The following is a 22,076-nucleotide window of genomic DNA, read 5'->3' as shown; positions in this document are numbered from 1 at the left end:
ATTATAGAAGACTTAAAGGAAGGCGCATCAGCTGTGCTTCTTTGCTGTTGTGTCGTCTTCGGTGGCACAAATTGACTTGGCACCACTCACAGCTCCAGAACATTACTGTACATGGACTCAGGGCCAGATTTAGATGAAGAAAGGCCACTTGTGAGGCTCCTCCCCATCCCCCACCCTCACAACTAGAAGAAAATGGAAGAGTGTTATGAACAAAATTGAGTGAAGCCAAGGATGAGGACGGGTGTTTAAAATTCTACAATTCACAATTTCTCCTCTAAAGGACATAAAATATTATTGTTAAATACCCTGGGCAGGCCGCAGGCCAGGTCGTCCTCTTATATACCTGCTGGGATTGACAAGGCATCTGACCCTCACCTGAATCTCATTAGCATCACATGTCATGTTCATGGAAGTTGCCGAACCAATTAATCAACTTGAAGGATTACTGTTAATAGCACCAGTTTTCCTATAACTTGATATTGCTGGATAGTTTTTATGAACTGCAAAAGCATTTTTAGTTTGCTTTCTGTTGCCACCCTGGAACTTTTCTTTATTAGTGCCACTTTGTTTTGTACGATTCCTTGCAAATGAAGGAAAACAACTTTTCTCCCTCCTTGTGTTATCCTCACAAAAATTCTGTAAAGTAGATTAGGATGAGAGACAGTCACCGGCCCAAGGCCAGCCAGTGAACTTCATAACCAAATGGAGATTGAACCCTGGTCTCCCAAGTCCTAGTCCAACACTCTTAACCAGTATATTGCTGTAAGCTGCCTTGACCCTATAGGATACAGCAATGTGTGTGCACCTGAACGTATAGGACAGAGTGTGTGTAGATATGTAAGAGTGGGTGCTCTTACATATACTTCTTTTTCCAGTACTTCTTTTTCCAATGTTTTCTAACGTGAAACTTTTTGTTTAATATTTGGTATACAGTGGTACCTCGGGTTATGTTTCAGGTTACATACGCTTCACGTTACAGACTCCGCTAACCCAGAAATAGTACCTTGGGTTAAGAACTTTGCTTCAGGATGAGAACAGAAATCGTGCTCTGGCAGCGCAGCGGCAGCTAGAGACCCCATTAGCTAAAGTGGTGCTTCAGTTTAAGAACAGTTTCAGGTTAAGAACAGACCTCTGGAACAAATTAAGTACTTAACCCGAGGTACCACTGGACCTACTTTTTAACTACAAAAAGCATAATGAACTGCAGAAATTTGATATAAGATTTAGGATGAGCATTGCTTTTCTATTTTCTAGATTAATCTTGACAATAAATAAAGGTCCCATAAAAGCATCAACCTAATTAAATTAAAAACATTGCACAAATGCTAGAAGCAAATTGTGATTGCCGTGGAAGTTTTGCAGTAGCGTCCTATCCAGAGCCAAATGTCATGCCAGAACAATTAAGAAGGAAGAGAAGTAATGAAAGTAGCTGGGAGAACCTCAAAGGAACAAATTCAGACTGCGTGCGTATTTCTGTTTACTCTGCATCCAGTGTGCTCCCACTGCTGGTCTGGAAAGTGGTGCACACATTATATAAGCTACAATCCGTGTCTATATTGCATCCTGTTCTCTTGGGGTTTGTTTTTGTTTTTTTTAATATATACCAGTATACTGCATTTTGCTGCATTTCCCCCTCAAACCAGCTTCCTAGTTCTGCTGGATCTCTCAGCGGCCTTTGATACAATCGACCATAACATCCTTCTGGACCGTCTAGAGGGGCTGGGAGCTGGGGGCACTGTTATGCAGTGGTTTCGCTCCTTCCTCCTGGGCCGTGTTCAGAAAGTGGTGGTGGGGGATGAGTGTTCAGACCCCTGGGCCCTCACTTGTGGGGTGCCTCAGGGTTCCGTCCTCTCCCCCATGCTTTTTAACATCTATATGAAGCCACTGGGAGAGATCATCAGGGGGTTTGGACTGGGTGTCCATCAATATGCAGATGATACCCAGCTCTACCTCTCTTTCAAATCAGAACCAGTGAAGGCGGTGAAGGTTCTGTGTGAGTGCCTGGAGGCAGTTGGAGGATGGATGGCGGCTAATGGATTGAGGCTGAATCCTGACAAGACAGAAGTACTGTTCTTGGGGGACAGGGGGCGGGCTGGTGTGGAGGACTCCCTGGTCCTGAATAGGGTAACTGTGCCCCTGAAGGACCAGGTGCGCAGCCTGGGAGTCATTTTGGACTCACAGCTGTCCATGGAGGCGCAGGTCAATTCTGTGTCCAGGGCAGCTGTCTACCAACTCCACCTGGTACGCAGGCTGAGACCCTACCTGCCCGCGGACTGTCTCGCCAGAGTGGTGCATGCTCTGGTTATCTCCTGCTTGGACTACTGCAATGCGCTCTACGTGGGGCTACCTTTGAAGGTGACTCGGAAACTACAACTAATCCAGAATGCGGCAGCTAGACTGGTGACTGGGGGCGGCCGCCGAGACCACATAACACCGGTCTTGAAAGACCTACATTGGCTCCCAGTAAGTTTCCGAGCACAATTCAAAGTGCTGGTGTTGACCTTTAAAGCCCTAAACGGCCTCGGCCCAGTATACCTGAAGGAGCGTCTCCACCCCCATCGTTCTGCCCGGATGCTGAGGTCCAGCGCCGAGGGCCTTCTGGCGGTTCCCTCATTGCGAGAAGCAAAGCTACAGGGAACCAGGCAGAGGGCCTTCTCGGTAGTGGCGCCTGCCCTGTGGAACACCCTCCCATCAGATGTCAAAGCGATAAATAACTACCTGACATTCAGAAGACATCTTAAGGCAGCCCTGTTCAGGGAAGTTTTTAATCTGTGATATTTTAGTGTATTTTTGGTTTCTATGGAAGCCGCCCAGAGTGGCTGGGGAAACCCAGCCAGATGGGCGGGGTACAAATAATAAATTATTATTATTATTATTCAATCCAAATTGAGGAAAAAGAGCAACCTAGCTAGCTGAGTTTTAACCTGGTAATGTGTATAAAGCCAGTGTAATAAGGAATACAGTATAGGCACTTGTCTCTCATGGTATAATTCACTTTGCACTCTGGAGGCCAAATTGGGTGAACAGATTCTTGGAATGATTGCTCCTCTTGAGTCGTGCTGATCCTGAATCTTGTCGTAGATAATTTCTGCCTGCCATGGACTTTTTAAAAGACACAAGCTCCCTGCCAATAAAAGGGGGGGGGGAGTAGAAACTGTGTGTTGTATTTACTCCAAGTAAAAGAGGTGCGACAGAGCAAAAGTGAGGACTTGTGGGTCAGAAATGGCAGTCCCTTGACTTGCACAGCTTGAGCCCAAAGCGTACAGTCTGACAGCCGCAATCCTAACACCACTTACACGTAAGTAAACCACAACAAATAAAGTAAGATTTGCTTCTGCACTCAGCACTTAGGTAAACTACAGAATTTGCTTGGATGGTATTAAGAAGATTAGACAAATTCATGGGGAATAAGGTTATCAATAGCCATGAGCCATTATTACATTTATATCTCATACTTCTTTCCACTTTTTGTTTTTATTTTATTATTATTATTATTATTATTATTATTATTATTATTATTATTATTTGTATACTGCCCTATACCTGCAGGTCTCAGTTTTACAACATAAAATCACAATATAAAAACACAAAATACATAATAATAATAAAAACAACCTGCTAAACCCCCCTCCTCAACCCAACACATTTTAAAAGGGTATTGGAGGTAGGTTGGGCTGAGATGCAGTGGCTGGTCCAAAAACACCCTGTGAGCTTCGTGGCTGAGTGGGGATTCGAACCCTGGTCTCCCAGGTCCTAGCCCAGCACTCTAACCACTACAGAACATACCTCCGCTGTTATATATGTGCTCCGGGATCTTCTGCAACATTCTTGAAAGGCAATAAGGCTATCAATGGCTATTGTACTTCTCTTGTCTGAATGCCAGACGCTGGGAAACACAGATGAGGAGAGGGCTGTCGCATAGGGCTGAGCAATGTCTGGTTTTCAACATCGTGATATATCACAATATATTGATAATTCATGATGTCTGAAATAAGGATGGAACGATGTAGAGTGAACAGGGTAATGCCCTGGCAACTGCCACTACTTTGGGATCTTAAAAGAAAACATTTTTACTTATATTTTCCATATTGTTATAACTGTTGCTTTATAGTACAGAACAACGGGGATGGCAGGAATCTTCACAGACGCGATGACCAGCTTCACAGGTTTTCCCACATCACAATTTTTTACATAGCACACATACACATCACAATTCTCGATATAGCACCACGTCGAATATTAGGAAACCGTGACCATGGTGTGGATTTCAAACCGATTTTGGACGATGTATCGATACATCACCCAGCCCGGCTGTTGTGCTCATGTGCCGCTTTTGACTAAATGGGCCTTTGCCCTGGTCTAATGGGGCCCTTGTTATGTTCTGAGGATTCTGGGGCACAAATTCAAGACTGCACAACACACCCATGCAATGGGAAGTACAGTGGAACCTTGGTTCTCAAAAGGCTTAGTTGACTAACAAATCGGCTCCTGAACAAAAACCCGAAAGTAAGTGTTCTAGTTTTCAAACATTCTTCAGAAGTCAAATGTCTGATGCGACTGTCGGCTATTGCTTCTTGGGCACCTGCGCCAATCGGAAGCCACGCCTTGTTTTTTGAACGTTTCAGTAGGTGAACGGACTTCCAGAATGGATTACATTCGGGAACCAAGGTACCACTGTATCAAAATACTTACTGTAATCCAGGGCAAAGCCCTCACACTGAAATCTGAACCCCTACCTATGCCATTTATTTAATTACTTGTTACGTTCATCATACCTGGTCTCCATCCACTCCTGTTTTATCCTCACAACAACCCTATGAGGTAGGTTAAACTGAAAAAATGGCTGGTCCAATTCAGCCAGTGAGCTTCATGGCTGTGTGGAAATTTGAACCCTGGTCTCCTAACTAACCACTACACCACACTGGCTTTCATATTGTTCAATTTTCTAGTGTTCATTACAAGATATAATGATTATTCATTAAATTTGCGTGTCACTTAGCACACAAAGGTAAGCGACTTACATATATGTGTATGTGTATACTTCAATCAACTTATATTGTTTAAATGTAGCTATCCTTTTCCATATATTAAGAATGGAAATTTTTATTATATTTATGAACAATGTCATCCTGTAAAAGATTATCTAAAAGAAAATAACAATACTTCAAATAATATAATGCATATAAATATCTGGACATCAGATGGCACAATTTATACTGTGGGGGGGGGGTTAGAGGAGAAAGGGTTGGTGCAACTGTGTTCAGGTTACAATTATTCTTATTTTTTGACTATTAGTTTCCTCTCAGGCACAGTTTACCACTAGTTGGCCACTGGGGTAAAAGCGTGCTCCAAGCAACTGCCTAGCAACAACAGAAAGGGGCCAAAGTAACAGGTATTAAAGAATCCAAATGAGGCGACCAAGTATGTGTGTGCAGACAAATGGGTAGGGTGGAGCAAAGCAAGTACCGTTACTCAGTACAGGAGATATTGTGGGTTCATTTCCAGACCACTGCAATTAAGCAAATAATCGCAGTAAATTAAGTCACACTTTTTTTTTGTTTCAGAGTGCATATAAAACTTACGTTAACACTATACTGTAGTCTACTAAGTGTGCAATACAGTGGTACCTCGGGTTAAGTACTTAATTCGTTCTGGAAGTCCGTACTTAACCTGAATCTGTTCTTAACCTGAAGCACCACTTTAGCTAATGGGGCCTCCTGCTCCCGCCGCGCCACCGGAGTACGATTTCTGTTCTCATCCTGAAGCAAAGTTCTTAACCTGAAGCACTATTTCTGGGTTAGCAGAGTCTGTAACCTGAAGCGTATGTAACCTGAAGCGTATGTAACCTGAGGTACCACTGTAGTGTGTGTTTTTTAAAAAAAATCAAACAAACATCAATGTACATACCTTAATTAAAAAATACTTTATTGCTAAAAAATGCTAACCATCATCTGAGCCTTCAGTGAGTCGTAATCTTTTTGGTGATGGAGGGTCATGCCTCAATGTTGATGGTTGCTGACGGATCACCTTGGTGATCACTGAAGCCTGGGGTGGCTGTGGCAATTTCTTAAAATAAGACAACAGTGAAGTTTGCCGCATTGATTGTCTCTTCCTTTCACGAAAGATTTCTCTGTAGCATCCAATGCTGTTTGATAGCATCTTACGCACGGTGGAACTTCTTTCAAAACTGGGGTCAATCCTCTCAAAGCCTGCTGCTGCTTTATCAACTAAGTTTATGTAATATTCTAAATCCTTTGTTGTCATTTCAGCAATGTTCACAGCATCTTTGCCAGGGGGAGATTTCATCTCAAGGAACCCCTTTCTTTGCTCACCCGTAAGGAGCAACTCCTGTTGTTTGGCGTCACGACCTCCATCCATAATCTTAGCTAGAACGTCTGGATAGCTTGCTGCAACCTCTACATCAGCACTTGGTGTTTCATCTTGCCCTTTTGTGTTATGGAGGCGGCTTCTTTCCTTAAACCTCATGAACCAACCTCTGCTAGCTTCAAACTTGTCTTCCGCAGCTTCCTCGCCTCTCTCGGCCTTCATGGAATTGAAGAGAGCGAGGGCTTTGCTCTGGATTAGGTTTTGGCTTAAGCAAACGTTGCGGCGGGTTTGATCTTCTATCCAGACCACTAAGACTTTCTCCATATCAGCAATAAGGCTGTTCCGCTTCCTTATCACTCGTGTGTTCACCGGGGTAGCACTTTGAATTTCCTTCAGGAACTTCTCCTTTGCATTCACAACTTGGCTGACCGTTTGGCGCAAGAGGCCTAGCCTTCGGCCGATCTCAGCTTTCGACATGCCTTCCTCGCTCAGCTTAATCATTTCTAGCTTTTGGTGCAAAGTGAGGGACGTGCGACTCTTCCTTTCACTTGAATGCTTGGAGGCCATCATAGGGCTATTAAGTGATTTCAATATTGTGGTGTCTCAGGGAACTCAAACTCCCAAGGAAAGGACGGAAGAGGGTCTAGGGGCTTAGTCCATCCCCTGGCCCTCTTGGCTGCAGGGGCAAGAGGGGGGAAACCCGGCTCCAGCCCTAGCCAGCTCCACCAGGGCTGCACCCACGTCCAGGCTCCTGCAGCCTCATCTGCAACCCAGCAGCAGCAGCAGCTCCTGCAGTTCTTCACATTGTCAAAAACGCAATATATGCGAAGCGCAACAAAGCGAAGCGCAACAAAGCGAGCCGTGACGTTTACAGTCCTGTGTCGCAATAGGGGAAAAGTAGAGGCGTGGAAAAGAAGGAGGGAAGCGAGAACACAGAGCTAGGACCTCAAGAGGCAGCACATCGCTTCGCTTGTGTTATAGGCGATTTTCGGGTTCAGATAAAAAAAAAAGATATTTTAAAGTGCCGCTTTCGGATGGAAGAAGTAAAACCTAGGCGGAGAAATAAACATGGAAATTCAAGGTAATTGGAAGTTGGGCGCAGACTGCTCCCCCGCCCCTCAGAACAGAAGGGCACCAAGAAATCGAGAAGTCCTTGTTTTCTAACTCTTGCTTCTTTTGAAACATTTGATTTCTACTCAGATGGAAGCCTCGTCGAGTTTAATGGGACTTATTTCTGAGCAGAGGCATGCACAGAATTGCATTGCTAATTAGCTCCTGAAGCGTGTGTGTTTTTTTAAAATAGCTTAACCTATGCAAAATGTCAGTGCCGATATGCTCTACTATCTTCCACAATGGAAACTGGGGCAGTTGAAGAGAGAAGAGAGTTGAGTTCTCAGCCAGGGGCGAGCACGATCGAGCCGGGATTTTTATTGGGGGGGGGGCAGGTTTTTTTTTTAAGGAAATCAAAGTTGTTTCTTAGGAAATTAAAGTTGGGGAGGCTTCTGCTGGGGGTGGCAGAACCTTAGATTATTTAGAGCTTTAAATGTTTTTGGAAAATATTTGTGGATTCCCCCAACCCCACACCTCCATGCCATCGACTTCCTTCTTCAGAACCGGGTTGCGCTGTAATGTTGCACGTGGAGGCCGGGTCAGGCTCAAGTGGTGGTTTTACAACAGCCTTGCAGCCCCCCGATGCCGAGGAGAGTCTCACACTACACTCTCGCCATGGGAGCCACCGCCGCCCATACTTCATGCCAAAGAGCGCTTGGGTCTCCCATCCCCAAATACCCCAGGTAAATCTATTTTTTTATCCATACCAAGTATGTCTTATCATCAATCTTTTTTCTTTTCTTTTTCATTTGGTGAAAACGAAACAAAAAAATGAACCCGGAAACTGCCTCTGCCACCTTCTGCCTGTTAGGTCTACTGTGGTCTGAAGTCTATGGGAGAGGAGCGCGTGTCGCTGCTCTCGCGAGATGACGCGGCTTCCGCCTCCAAACCCCAAACCCCTCCCCCCGCAGCGCTTTGGCGCGTTTTCTGCTCGGCGGGAGCGGAGGGCCGGTTTCTGAGGGAAGTTGTCCCTGAGGTAAGCGAAGCCATTCCGTTGGTATTGTCCGGTAGGGAGGGGGCTTCCTCTCCTCGGAGGGTGTGCGTGGAGGCGGCTCGAGGCCCAGGTTGGCTGGACTAGGAAGAGGAGCGGCGGTGGCTCCCCTTCACCTGCCCTGCAGGAGGACCTGGGCGAGGCCCAGAAAAGGGCTCCCAAAATCATGGTCAAGGGGATGAAGGAACAGCTTTTCCCCTCTGAGGGGAGGTTGCAGCTTTCAGAAGGAGGGAGGGTAAGAGACGACATGAAATCACTCGAGGTGGGGGGAAAGCGGAAAGGAATAATAATAATAATAATAATAATAATAATATTTACACCCCGCCCATCTGGCTGGGTTTCTCCAGCCACTCTGGGCGGCTTCCAGCAAAATATTAAAATACAATAAAACATCAAATATTAAAAGCTTCCCTCCACAGGGGAAAGAGGCTCCCCCCCCAAAAAAAACCTCTGAAGCTCAGGGACATCCCATAAAGTTGAGTGTTGGAAGATTCGGGGCAGATAAATAAAAAGGAAATCCTTTCGCTCAGCGCATCGTGAAGCTGTGGAACTCCCTCCCACAGGAGGTTTTTTAATGGCCACCAACTTGGGACGGTTTTAAAAGAGGATAGGGTAAATTCATGGAGGAGAGGGGCTATCCATGGCTGTGAGCGAGGAGGGTTATTTTATTTATTGCCTGCCTTTTGCCCTAAGGTCCCAGGGTGGGTTACAACAGCATTAAAAGCCGTATTTATAACAAACTTGGATGGTTATGCTCTCCCTTCACACTTGGAGGCGATGATGCTTTTGGTTACCAGTTGCTGGAAACCCGAGAGGGTGGAGAGCGATCTTGCTCTCAAATACTAAGTGGACACCTATAGTCTATTCATCCTGCTGGGAAAGCTCTCTTCAGAACAGAAAAAAACCCCCACGTCTTCAGTTGTTTCTGCAAAGTGAAGATAGTGTGGTATCTCGACAGGAATGCCGTTCCATTGAACAGGGATGACTGCACTGAAAGCCCTGCTTGGAGTTACTGTGGAGCAGGGTTTCTGAGATCTTTTCTGAGATCCTTTCATTTATTTATTTTTTTGCAACATGTAATAAGTACCTCTGAAGCCCGGTTGCTGGGTTTCCAAGTGGGAAGAGTGCTGTTGCACTCTGGTCCTGCCTTGGGGCTTCTGGTTGGCCACTGTAGGAAAAGGATGCTGGACTAGATGGGCTTTTCACTTGATTCAGCAGGGCTTTTATTAAGTTCAGCCAGAATGATCATGGGGGCTGGAGCACCTTCCCTATGAGGAAAGGTTACAGTGCAGTGTTCTCAGGAATATGAGGTGATAATGCACAACCTTCTGAATGAAAGCTGTGTTGCTCTATACTTGATTCCAAGACAGGCGTGTCATTTTCTAACATATAAAACTTATAACGTATAACTTTTATAATCTGTCTTTTTTGTTGTTGTTACCTCATCTGCCCTTTGTCTGAACGTTATCCATGACTACCTTATCCCTTCTTCATCTTTTAACCAAAATTTCACAATTTTGCATTGCTACTTTTCCAGGATAGAGTGCTTTGGATCGCAAGATGATAGATCCAATAGATGGCAATTTGTTTGATCTTCCTGAATATGAACAAATCCAGGATGAGACGTTTCTACCTCTACCACCTCCAGACTCTCCAGGAGATGTTGAAGGCAACTTAGTGAATGGAGGTGACTGTTCACTTGAACTAAATGTTCTCATTTTGAACCCTGATAGCACATTCTATGCACGTTTACTTGGATGTAAATCCCACTGTGTTCAGGGTTTTACTCTGAGGTAAGTGTGCATAGCTTTGCGCCTTGAATCCATGAAACTACATTTGCTTCTAATACTAGACTTTACGAGGAGAGAATTTATTTTATGCCCATAGTAGGTTTTTTTAAACAACAACAACAACCCCTATTTAAATTATATCTGGTTTGGTTTTTTTTTTTAAAAAAGACTGGTTGAAAGTTACTTTGCACACTTACTCCTTAAGGTGGTTTAGCTTTGATACAACAGGCTGTAACATATAGCATGTGGACTATAGCCTCAGGGTTCTCCCTAGGCCATGCCCCTCTCCCAAAGCCATGCCCCTTGCCTGCTTTGCTCCAAAGCACTCATTGGGTGCTTTTACCTCACTGGAATGTGCCCTTGAACTGTAATAGCCACTTATCTGCCAGGATGGGGTCTGGCATGGCAGGAATGTAACCCATCATTCAAAGGTAAGACTCCTAACTGTTGCCCCTCCCAATTTATGTTATGAATTTGCCACTACTGTCATGTACCCCTGGAGGTTTGCCCATGAGGGAATGTGGCCTTGAGGCTGAAGGTTTCCTATCCCTGTTTAGCAGCAGGGGGATAGGACACCAAATATAAGACACCATTGCATGAATAAATACCTTTCCTGGAATATGCCTGTATGACTGTTACAGCATTCATATATGTTATATAAAAATATATGGGAATGTTTATTACTATGGATGTTTCACTCAGTAAATCTAATCCCATTCTCAGTTTTAGCATATGTTGTTTTTCATTTGTCAGAATCAGAAGAAAACAAATTGTCACAAGCCAAGGATTCTTCTAGGACTACAAGGCGATCTGTTAAAAGGCCGGTGCCTAAACTAGATGCTGACAGGTATTTAGAAAAAAATTCCTAACCCTATGTGTGCCTCTATTTACTCTGTTGCATATTATTGCTCTTAATCCTTTTAATTGATGCCAAACTTCTAGAATTTGGATCTTTGAGATGCATCCCAATATACATAAGTTTTTACCTTTTGTTGACCTGTATGGTGTTCTCTTATGGTTACTAGAGTGGAACTTCCTTAGAGATCCTCTTTCACATAGAGGTCCAGTTGGCTAGGACATGGGACAGTGTCCTTTCAGTTACAGTGTCCAGGTCATGGAACTCTATTTTCAGGACCCCAGGGTGGGTTCCAACCATAAATACATAATCCCTTCTTTACCGGCACTTCAACATGCTGCCAAAACCTTTTTGTCCCACCATAGCTTTGGTTTGGTTTGGTTTAGTTTCCCATTGTCTCTTCAGTGACTTTAGTATCTGGCTTCTGGTATTTAGCCCCAGTTTTAGGAAATTTATATTATGTTAATCATGTGAGCCATCTTATGATGACTGTTGTGAGGGGCCCAAAGGCAGGACATATGAATATTTAAATAAATGAATAAATTGGTGATTTTGTAGATCAGCCTAGGCAATGGGTTGTGCTATACCTTTGCCATTGTTGTGTTGCAGTGTCACATCATTTGCTTGGCAGTGAGTGAGAAGAATAAAATGCAACTGAGCAGAAAACATTTGGAGACTTGCTTAATCAAGGGGCCTCTTCCCAACACAGTACTCAAATGGGTGCCAAAACCCATCCAAATAATGGCTTGGCAACTCTATTTGTAAATGGTTTGTTTTAAGGAGGTTCAATTCAGTTTTGTTGGCTTAAGAAATATGTGTATACTATTGTATATATGTGTGTTTGTGTAGGTATATGTATATATGTATTATAGATTCTGCTGGAACAAATTGTCTATAGCATGGATAGCCAATATCATGTCCTCCAGACTACAGCTCCCATCACCCCTGACTATTGGTGGTACTGACTCGAGCTGAAGGGAATTGTAGTACAAGAACACTATGTTGGCTATCCCTGAAGAGTTTGATAGCATTTTGATACCTCTTCAGAACTGGAAACATTTTCTTACATGAAAATTATGTGCATCATCAAAAGCCATAACAGACTGTATACCATGCCTCTTGTACACATTGGCATCGTATTTCAGAGTTTTGGGTGGAATACCTGTTATTGAAAAAGAAAATTTCAAGTAACTGGAGACACTTCTAACATTCACAGGTTAGTTTCAGAGCGAGGACTTCCAGCTTTGCGGAATATGTTTGATAATGTAAAATTCAAAGGTAAAGGTTATGAGGTAAGCAATGCTGAGAAGTCTTCTCTTGATTTTTGTGGCCATTGTATGCATATTATGTATTCTGTGGAACTGTGTAAGCTGTGTGGAACATACGAACATGAAGTTTTTCAGCAAAGGATTAGATTAAATGTTAGGGGTTCTAATACTAACATGTTTAGTTTTGTTGATCAGTTGTGAATTGCCACTCTGTCATGATGATAATGGCACAAAATTGACTATTTTGGGTAATTTACGTTTAACATTAGCCTTCCTTAATAGTATAAGGGAAGCCAAAGCAAGGAGAAAGATTTGCCTCATTGTTGAAAAGATAGTTGTGTAGGCTCACTTAACTAATACATTCATCAAAACAAACCCTTTCCAGACAAGATACTGTTTTACAATATCTTAAAGACTGGAGGGGAGAAGCAATGCAAGTACAATTAAAAACCAGTAGGAATATTTAATGTGATGGATATGCCATCTCCAGTCTTCAACCACAAATCCACACCTGAATGGACGATCTCAGTTGGTGGAGCTCCTGTTCTTAAACCTCTGGAGACACAAGACTGAGTAACACTGGTCTACAGTGGCTCTCCAGGATTTTAGACAGGGAACAGTCTCTGCCTTAACCTGGAGATGTAGGTGTTTGGGATTTTTTTTGCATGCAGAACAAATGCTCTATAACTGAGCCACAGCAACTCCCCAAGCATCTTCAAGAAAGGGCCTTTAATCTGTTTTTTTTAAAGCTAATAACAATTACTTTTGTCAGTTGGATACACTTTTACACCCCAAATGTACAACTTCAGTATTTAAGGCTTTGTAAAATAAAGCTTCAAATACTTTCTCAATGTGAGCATGCCCAATGTTTAAATTGTATCTTGTTCTTTATGTTCAGGAAGCAGACCTGAAGGCACTTGTGAGGCATATGGAGCACTGGGCTCACAGGCTATTCCCTAAACTTCCATTTGAGGATTTTGTTGACAAAGTAGAGAGTTTAGGAGGTAAACAACCAGTCCAGGTAAGTGTCAACCAATCTGAGTAAAAGTAATGCTTAACTGAAAGCAACAAATACAACTCGGATCTGTAACATATGGCACATCTTCTCATTCTAGGCATGCTTGAAGCGAATTAGACTTGACCTGCCCATGTTGCATGAAGAATTCACAAGTAATGAAGGCATGTATGCATTGAAAATATTAGCACTGCATCCTTTTCTCTTTTGATGGTCAGACATTTAGGTGCTACTGAGAACTGACAGCAAAATTGATGTCCCTTAGGATTGAGCTGACCATAGAATCATAGAGTTGGAAGAGATCACAAGGGCCATCGAGTCCAACCCCCTGCCAAGCAGGAAACACCATCAGAGCACTCCTGACATATGGTTGTCAAGCCTCTGCTTAAAGACCTCCAAAGAAGGAGACTCCACCACACTCCTTAGCAGCAAATTCCACTGTCGAACAGCTCTTGCTGTCAGGAAGTTCTTCCTAATGTTTAGGTAGAATCTTCTTTCTTGTAGTTTGGATCCATTGCTCCGTGTCCGCTTCTCTGGAGCAGCAGAAAACAACCTTTCTCCCTCCTCTATGTGACATCCTTTTATATATTTGAACATGGCTATCATATCACCCCTTAACCTCCTCTTCTCCAGGCTAAACATGCCCAGCTCCCTTAGCCGTTCCTCATAAGGCATCATTTCTAGGCCTTTGACCATTTTGGTTGCCCTCCTCTGGATACGTTCCAGTTTGTCAGTGTCCTTCTTGAACTTTGGTGCCCAGAACTGGACACAGTACTCCAGGTGAGGTCTGACCAGAGCAGAATACAGTGGCACTATTACTTCCCTTGATCTAGATGCTATACTCCTATTGATGCAGCCCAGAATTGCATTGGCTTTTTTAGCTGCCGCGTCACACTGTTGGCTCATGTCAAGTTTGTGGTCAACCAAGACTCCTAGATCCTTTTCACATGTACTGCTCTCAAGCCAGGTGTCACCCATCTTATATTTGTGCCTCTCATTTTTTGACCAGTCTTGCATGGTCTCATTTTAAAAACTTGAATCCATGTGTCTGCTGCTAAAATGACAATGCCATAGTGCATCGCAGGAAGTCTTTAACAGTTGAGGGATAACTTGTTGGTATTGAGTGCTCCTGAACTTGCACTTTTGCTTAAAGACATAAGAAGTGCCTTTCTAGATCTAAAGAGCTACCTAAACAAGCACTCTGTGCAGCAGATTCCAGTAGCAGGTCCTAGACGCACTGGAAATTAGCTAGAGAACTACTATGTACTTTCAGCTCCTCCCTAGAACAATGTATTTAATCTTTTTTTAAAAAAATAAGGAACATATGTCAGTTCCATAAGTTTGTGTATTTGTTGGTATCCATCTGGATTGCACATTGTGCTTAGGACACAATAAATTTAGTTTCCAGAATACAGGATTTAATCTGAACAGTCTCCCTAAGTTCTGTGCATTTTGCTAAGCCCTTTGATTATACATTAATTGTAAACTTTTGTGGTGTCTTGGGAAGCTTGGACTCATAGAGGAGCTAGGTAGAAATTTTGGCAATTGCTGCAACAGTGCTGAAGTTTAATGACAATCTTTCCTAAAAGATTAGCAGAAAGCTACCACTGACTTGACTTTAAAAGTGTAAACCATTAATATGCTGTTTTGCCTTCCTCTCCTGGGATATCAGAACAATTAGATAATTGTGGATGCAATGAATATTGGTTGCATTTGTTAGCTATACAATGCAGCCCTAGGCAGCCACATATATTAACAAAATGGATCCTGCCGACAGCCTCTGTCCAGTTACCAGATTTCTGTGCGATGGTTCCATACATATATGTTGAGTGGCAGACAACACAGTTTTGGTTTAAGGAAATATGAATGGCATTTTTGTTTCAGGAATTAGATACCTTTTTGATTTTGACTGCTTTCTAATTAATAAGACACAGGAATTAACACTTCTGTATCATTGGACAAATAGCTTTCCTTCTATAATTTGCTACACTGTTGAATGAGGGAATATTATTGTAGTTCCAGCAATATGATGATAAATCTGTTTACTTTTTTTAAAGCAGCCTAGCTTAGTGTAGATTTTGCCTGGAAACTTCTGATAGCCTTTTCCATTCAATATAGGTGAGGATGGGGGAAGCAATGGACCTAATCCAGCCACTGAAGAATTAGATTTATTTTCTGAAATCCAAAATGCACGAGAAGACTTTGGTTTGCCCCCAAATAGCACACTAACAGAGGAGCAGCTGCAGAGAATTGAAAGGAATAGACAACTAGCCATGGAAAGAAGACAAGCAAAAACACAGTTCAACAGTCAGTCACAAGAAGGTAAATTCTAAAGTATGAATAGAGGCTATTCATGGTGATACTTTGGGATACTTGAATTCAAACATCCTGCTAAAAATCAGCATCTGGTTCTGTTTTGACAATTGCAAATATAAAAATTGAGGTTTTCTTTAAATTTGTTTGTAAATGATTTCTTCCCCTTCAAAATAGTTTCCCTCTCAATAGGTGAGCTGTGGTGTGCAAGGTATAAGGGAATCAAATCTACATGGGGGTTAGGTTCCAAAGCCTGTGCATTAGGCAAAATTCATGTATAATCCAATTTACCTTAAATTACCTCCCCAGTCTGGCTTCAAGGCATCTGAGGAGTCTCCTTTGGTCCCTGTGCTTTCCCTGAGGAGTTGGATCAGTGGAGGTGGAAGAGGGGCTTTCCAACCTTCTCCATGCTTGTTGCTGGCCAGCAGGACTGCCTTTCCCCAAATGGCAGGAGGGAGGGGGGCAGACAGGCAGGCAGGCAAAAGGAAAGGGAGGCAGAAAGAGAAAAAAGCTAGAACGAATCTTTACAGTTGCAGATGGGGTCCTAGTAGCAGCTTTTGCAGGAGCTTGCTGCCAATCTATAATTGAATTTGTGTTATTTGTGTGTGTGTGTGTGTGTGTGTGTGTGTGATGTGATTCCATTATACTTTCAGATTAGCAGGAAGTTCATGTGATGACTGGTTTATTGCTAGTTCTATATATGCACTGCCCTTTTACACTAAAACCTTCCAACTTGACATAAACAGGGAAATTAAATCAAACAGCTGGTCTTTGTCTTCACCTGAACAAGATTCAGGTTACCTTGTTACTAGGTGGATGAGCTACCAAGGATTGCCATAAGAGCGGAATAGTTATTAGCAGGAATTTTTCTTCTCCACCCCCCTTCTTCAACTTAGTAGTGAGACTTATTGTGGTGGAGATTCACCAAGTGGCCTGAACCACGTTTCTTCATGAAGGTGTACCACACTATGACAAAACCAAAGAGAAGGAGAGTTTATGTAGGAACAAATGTCACAATTTGTTCTTTCCATACATTTGATGACTGAACTAAAGTGTTTTTGGCTCTATTACAATATTCTGTGGAAAGCTAGCAGCCAGAACATTCCTCTCCTTGCATTTCGAATTCATGTTTTTCAGTTTTAAATTTAACTATTTCCTTCAGATTGACCCCTGCCTTGTGATAATTGCTTCATTTTTCTTACTAATAAAAGTTTGGTTTAAAGAAATTGATTGCTTCTCTCACCTCATAAAACTTCAAGTTATTGACTGGGCTAGGGAGTATGAGCCTAAGCAATTACATTAGAGGAAATGAGTTAATGCAAGAATGGTGACAGCCAGTATTTTTTTTGTTTCTAATAGAGCTGCAAGTGACCCAGGCAGATTAAGAATGTAACATTGTTGTGGCTCAGGAACAAGATGACCTGCCTATGGTGGAAGGAGGAAATGTACCTTTTCAGACTGTCGAGAAGAAGGAAATTGGAAGTATAGAAGTCAAATGACCTTTAACTTTTGTATCAAGTGACCAAGGACCAACATCTTGAATTATACGTCACATATTCCTGTTATTTCTTCCTCTTGAAAGTGGTTTTTTTAATGGATTTTTTTTCCTACTGGAACAACTGATCATTCTTCCCAGTTCCACTGGTCTTACTTACATGTAAAGATGAGCAAAACCATGGCTAGGCATGAATGAGCAAGTGTCCTGTTAAGAGGTGGAAACTGTGGCTGCTTGACTCCACCCCTGTAGTGCTATCCATGGTTTGTCTTAATGTTCTGTGCAAACCTAGACTTGTGGTTTGTCTTCTCCGATCAAACCATGAGCAGTAAGCTAAGAACAAGCTTTAGTTACAGCTTGCGGCTTGTTTCTAGTGAGACATACAAGTCTAGGAGCAAATGGGTTAGTGCTGTAGCAGGACTCAGGGAGGAGTAAAGTGGCTGTGATTTTCACTCTGTGCCACTATGCTTGCTTGCTCACGCTAAGCTATAGTTTGGCTTAATGTTGCATGCTAACTTGGCCTTTCAGTGAGAGGTCTGTAATTCAGATTTTTTTCTCCTTTATCCACCACTTTGGAAATGATGTTTCTCAGTTTAAAGTGAGACGAGTTGAAGCTTGAATTAAAAGTAATGGCTGCTAATCCTTCAATGAGAAAGCACCATTCTCACAGTAGATGTTATAAAATGTTACATATAGAAAGCAGACCAAAGCAATGATAGTTCTGCCATTAAAATCTTTTATAGCTTTCACATTGTGAAATACTTGTGCTATGTGTCCATATTTTACACTGGAAATGAAGATGTTGGAAATCTGCTGTGAAACAGGAGATTTTGGTCTGCTACCAGAAGCAGCAACTAATATACTGCATAGGTAAATATTGTATAGGTTGATCTTGCAGAACAGAGGTAATGTTCAGTGGCATAGCATGCAAATTAGGGGATATCTATGTGCAAGCTTTTAGACACGCTACTTATAAAAGTAGTGCTCATTAAAGGAGCATGGTTTGGGATATCTGGAAGGTTACTTTGCAGTGTAACAAAATGGCACGATCCAGTGTTAGAATGAGAACTGAGTTGATTCAGATAAGCCTTTCCTGCCACCTTATCCCATCCTGAATTCCTGCACAGAGCTTGGATGGTTTCCACATGGCAGGTAGGAAACCCTAGTCTGAACTGAGAGGCTGAAGAAAGAAAAATACAAAATCTCAACTAAACTTAGTTCTTATATGCTTCATTGCTAAAGTTGTTACTCAAGAGTTTTGATAATGGTTTCGTAATTCGGAGGTACATTTGAGTACAACTCAATGGTGGTGAAAACCAAAACAACCCAAATGCTAAATACTGGATATAAATTGATGGGAAGCGCTTAACATTCTTTTGCTGTATAGTCACTTCCATTATCAGAGAGTAAAATTTTAAAGAGCTACTTGGTTGTCATATCAAATTATTGTTTATTCCCTGAGGTGCTTGAAATATTTGCCATTTTATGTACTCAATTCACAGAAGGCAAAGTGCTATTTCATTACCGTCCATGACTACAAGTGTGTTTTACTGTATAGCTGCCTATTTTCATAGAGATACTGTATTATACCATGTTTTACCAAAAGCCGAGCCAACTGAAATAATGTAACACATTTAGAAATATTACAAATTTTTTTTTAGGACAGGCCAAAGGAACAGCACTTGCACGAGAGCTTTCATGCTCCACTATCTGCAGATACATCCAATAAGGCCAATTCCTTGATTTCCTCCAACAAGTGATACAGGCTCACACCCTGAGTCTGGCGATACTCCTCATATTCTTCCTCTATCATCTTTGTTTTGGCCTTGTCATGAGCAAGCTGGGCCTCCTCCACAGTCTTCGTTACTTCCCGTACCAAATCTGTTCTAGATATGTGGGGACTTTGAGACAGTTCCAACTCTGGTGTCTTGTAAGGTTTGCAGCTTGTTATATGCAACTGAATGCGATCGGTATGGCAACGAGAACTCTGTACGGAAATTTTTACCTGTGGGTGGAAAAAGCACACAGTAAGATTCTATTTTGCCTCCTTGTGTTACAGGAGAGTAATTTCAATGCAGATACGTTACATACCGCCACATGGTCAAACAGGTTCAGAGTAACAGAATCCTCAGCTGTGGGAGCAGAGATAATTTTGCTAGGAAAGCGCTGGAGACAACCAGGTTTCCATTTGCAGCTCCCATCGGCTTGACAAGAGAGGACCAACCCTTCCTTATTTTTCAGATAGGCTGCCCCTTTAATTCCATACCTGTGACAGAAAGAGATTAGGTTCCCAAAAAAATATCCAGTTGCTAGTGAACTTTATCGTTGAAAAAGCCTGAGGCAATTAATTGATTAAAGTAAGTACCTCTTTTTAGAAAAGTCTATAAAACTATTAGTAAAAAACAAAAATAAATGTAAAATAAGTATCAATTAGTATTACAAAACATGCTTTTTTAACAAACGGGAAGACTGGGCAGTCTCTGTTACAGGAGAACTTATTCAGAGGAGCTCTGTCCCACCCTATGCCAGAGTCTCAAATCATTGTCACATGGGGGCTGTAAGTAGTGAATAGGCTCTGAACAGAGAAGGTCCCAGGTTCAATCCAGCATCTCCAATTGGATCTGGGAAAAACTCCTGTCTGAAACGTTGGAGAGCTGCTACCAACATTTGGTTAGAAAGACAAGTGGTTTGACTGAATAGGGCAGCTTCCTAGGTTCCCGAATTCAAATTCCCCTCCTCCCAACTTCATTTGAGAAAAATGTCCCTACCAAATCCCACAGGGTTAAAAGCTGCTATGCTGTAATCCTTCCCATGTGTTCTAGATTGCCCAGAAATAGGCAACTTGCCATGTGGACTTGCTTGTCTGGCTTCAAGCTACAGTTGCCTTACCTTGGCACAAAGACAAGCACGCCATTCGTTCGGATTGAATAGATAATCCCATCTGCTGTGCACTGCTCATCTCCATCAAGACTCTTATCTCTGAAGTACATACACTGGAAAAGTTCGGTGGACTGCTTCTGGGCATGCTGAGCAGCCTATCCAAAGAAAGCCATTTAGATTAGAAATGAGGGATTCCACTATGTTGGTGCCACTACCAAAAAGGCCCTGCCTATGATGTTTTGATATCTGGTCAACCAGACAGCATAGCTCAAGACAATGACCTTAAAACCTATGTAGGTTCATATGGATGGAGGCAGTTCTTCAGGCAGCCGGGTCCCAGAACATTTAAGGTTGGAAATGATTTCCTGTCTTGTCCATTCTCTTCCTTTTCTTTATGTTCTTTAGGTTAATGTACCGTATTTTTCGCTCGATAACACGCACCTGACCATAACACGCACATAGTTTTTAGAGGAGGAAAACAAGAAAAAAAATTCTGAATGAAACAGTGGATGTATCATTTTTGTGCTTCATGCTGCGGCCACAGACATGTGATTTGACGGTGAGTTTGGGGTAGCCCAATGCAAAGATCCTGAGGATCCATGTGGATCCATGCTTTGTAACCACGTTTTTGCACCATTGCAGCCCCAGGCAAGAGTGGGTGCGTGATTTTTTTGGTGCAGGCTGTAGCCATGGACATGCTATGTGATCTGATGGTGAATTTGGGGTGACCCAATGCAAAGATCCTGAGGATCCATGTGGATCCGTGCTTTGTAACCACGTTTTTGCACCATTGCAGCCCCAGGCAACAGTGGGTGCGTGATTTTTTTGGTGCAGGCTGTAGCCATGGACATGCTATGTGATCTGATGGTGAATTTGGGGTGACCCAATGCAAAGATCCTGAGGATCCATGTGGATCCATGCTTTGTAACCACGTTTTTGCACCATTGCAGCCCCAGGCAACAGTGGGTGCGTGATTTTTTTGGTGCAGGCTGTAGCCATGGACATGCTATGTGATCTGATGGTGAATTTGGGGTGACCCAATGCAAAGATCCTGAGGATCCATGTGGATCCGTGCTTTGTAACCATGTTTTTGCACCATTGCAGCCCTGTTTTTGCATCAGATCATTGCTATGTGATCTGATGGTGAATTTGGGGTGACTCAATGCAAAGATCCTGAGGATCCATGTGGATCCGTGATTGGAACCACATTTTAAGTAGGGAGGGAAGGAAAAACATAGAAGCGACAAGGAGAGGGGTGTGCAGAGAAGCAGCTGGCTAAGAATGCAGGAGAGGGGTTTTACCGGAGGGAGGAAAGGAAGGCAAAAGTCCCCCCCCCCACAAGCCAGCCAGCTCTCTCTCCCCCCCCCCCCAACCTGCATGTTGCCTTCGAGTCCCAGACGCACGGAGAGGAGCTTTCCACTCTGCTTGCCTGGAGGGGAGGGGTTTTCTCTGCTCTTTGTTCCGTTTGAGCAAACACAGTAAGGAAACAGAAGCGGGTGGGCAGTAAGACCCTGAGGCAGAATGCAGGAAAGCAGCAACTTCCTCCTTTCCTCCCTTCTCCGGACGATTTGATATTTGCCTGATTTTTGCCTTCACTCCCGCTTGTCAGCTCCAGGGACCACACATTCGCTCGATAACACGCACAGACATTTCCCCTTACTTTTTAGGAGAAAAAATCTGCGTGTAATAGAGGGAAAAATACGGTAATTAAATATTTGCATAAATTGTGATTTATTTGCACTGGCTGCTTCCAAAGCAAGTGGGATGACGAACCTCCCCCAAAATAACTTCCCATCTTCACTGCAGTGAATCAACCTTCACAGTAAGTCCACATTCATACTACACATTTAAAGCACTCATCATGATTTCCCCAAAGGAGTCTAGGAGCTGCCTTTTGTGATGGGTGTTAAGAATTGTTCACAGACCCCTAATCCCATCCCACTGCTACAATTCCCAGAGTTCCCTGTGAAGAGGGATAGTTTTTAAATTACTCTGAGAGGGGAATAGGCACCTCCGAACAACTCTCTGCAC

General features: G+C 42.9%; 3 protein-coding genes across 9 annotated transcripts in view; 1 reads left to right on the top strand and 2 right to left on the bottom strand.

Moving 5' to 3' along the window:
- Positions 1–3,019: 3,019 nt before the first annotated feature.
- The window catches only part of LOC310749660 (tigger transposable element-derived protein 1-like), a 462,962-nt gene continuing 443,905 nt past the window's right edge, over positions 3,020–22,076 (bottom strand). The window contains exons 1-2 of one of the 2 annotated variants that reach the window (XM_083586990.1): positions 5,908–7,144; positions 3,020–3,124 (exon numbers count right to left, since the gene is read on the bottom strand). In XM_083586990.1, coding sequence (XP_083443116.1) covers positions 5,941–6,897 — 957 coding nt within the window. In that variant the 5' untranslated portion in view covers positions 6,898–7,144 and the 3' untranslated portion in view covers positions 3,020–3,124; positions 5,908–5,940. Of the gene's footprint in view, positions 3,125–5,903; positions 7,145–22,076 lie in introns of those variants that run through there. The other variant, XM_083586991.1, reaches the window with a different exon arrangement.
- On the top strand, positions 7,216–18,590 carry TIPIN (TIMELESS interacting protein). Of its 2 annotated transcripts, XM_083587047.1 has the most exons (10): positions 7,216–7,408; positions 7,939–8,120; positions 8,249–8,413; positions 9,966–10,115; positions 10,972–11,065; positions 12,291–12,366; positions 13,241–13,363; positions 13,458–13,521; positions 15,476–15,679; positions 17,030–17,914. In XM_083587047.1, exons 4-10 carry the CDS (start codon positions 9,989–9,991, stop codon positions 17,053–17,055), a joined length of 714 nt encoding a protein of 237 aa, XP_083443173.1. In that variant the 5' UTR covers positions 7,216–7,408; positions 7,939–8,120; positions 8,249–8,413; positions 9,966–9,988; the 3' UTR covers positions 17,056–17,914. The 2 variants fall into 2 exon arrangements, with proteins under 2 accessions (XP_083443173.1, XP_083443174.1); XM_083587048.1 differs by lacking the exons at positions 7,216–7,408; positions 7,939–8,120 and having other exon boundaries at positions 8,336–8,663; positions 17,030–18,590.
- Positions 17,724–22,076, bottom strand: part of DIS3L (DIS3 like exosome 3'-5' exoribonuclease) — a 25,903-nt gene continuing 21,550 nt past the window's right edge. For all 5 annotated transcript variants that reach the window (XM_083586341.1, XM_083586343.1, XM_083586345.1 and 2 more), the window contains exons 15-17: positions 20,055–20,200; positions 19,257–19,431; positions 17,724–19,170 (exon numbers count right to left, since the gene is read on the bottom strand). In XM_083586341.1, the coding sequence (XP_083442467.1) occupies positions 18,862–19,170; positions 19,257–19,431; positions 20,055–20,200 (630 nt within the window). In that variant the 3' untranslated portion in view covers positions 17,724–18,861. The remainder of the gene's footprint in view (positions 19,171–19,256; positions 19,432–20,054; positions 20,201–22,076) is intronic.

This window comes from Podarcis filfolensis (genome assembly GCF_964270895.1).
Source record: "Podarcis filfolensis genome assembly, chromosome: 14".
NCBI classification, from domain to species: Eukaryota; Metazoa; Chordata; class Lepidosauria; order Squamata; family Lacertidae; genus Podarcis; species Podarcis filfolensis.
Note: the sequence above shows the minus strand (reverse complement) of the source record. Positions and strands in the feature narration are given on the sequence as shown.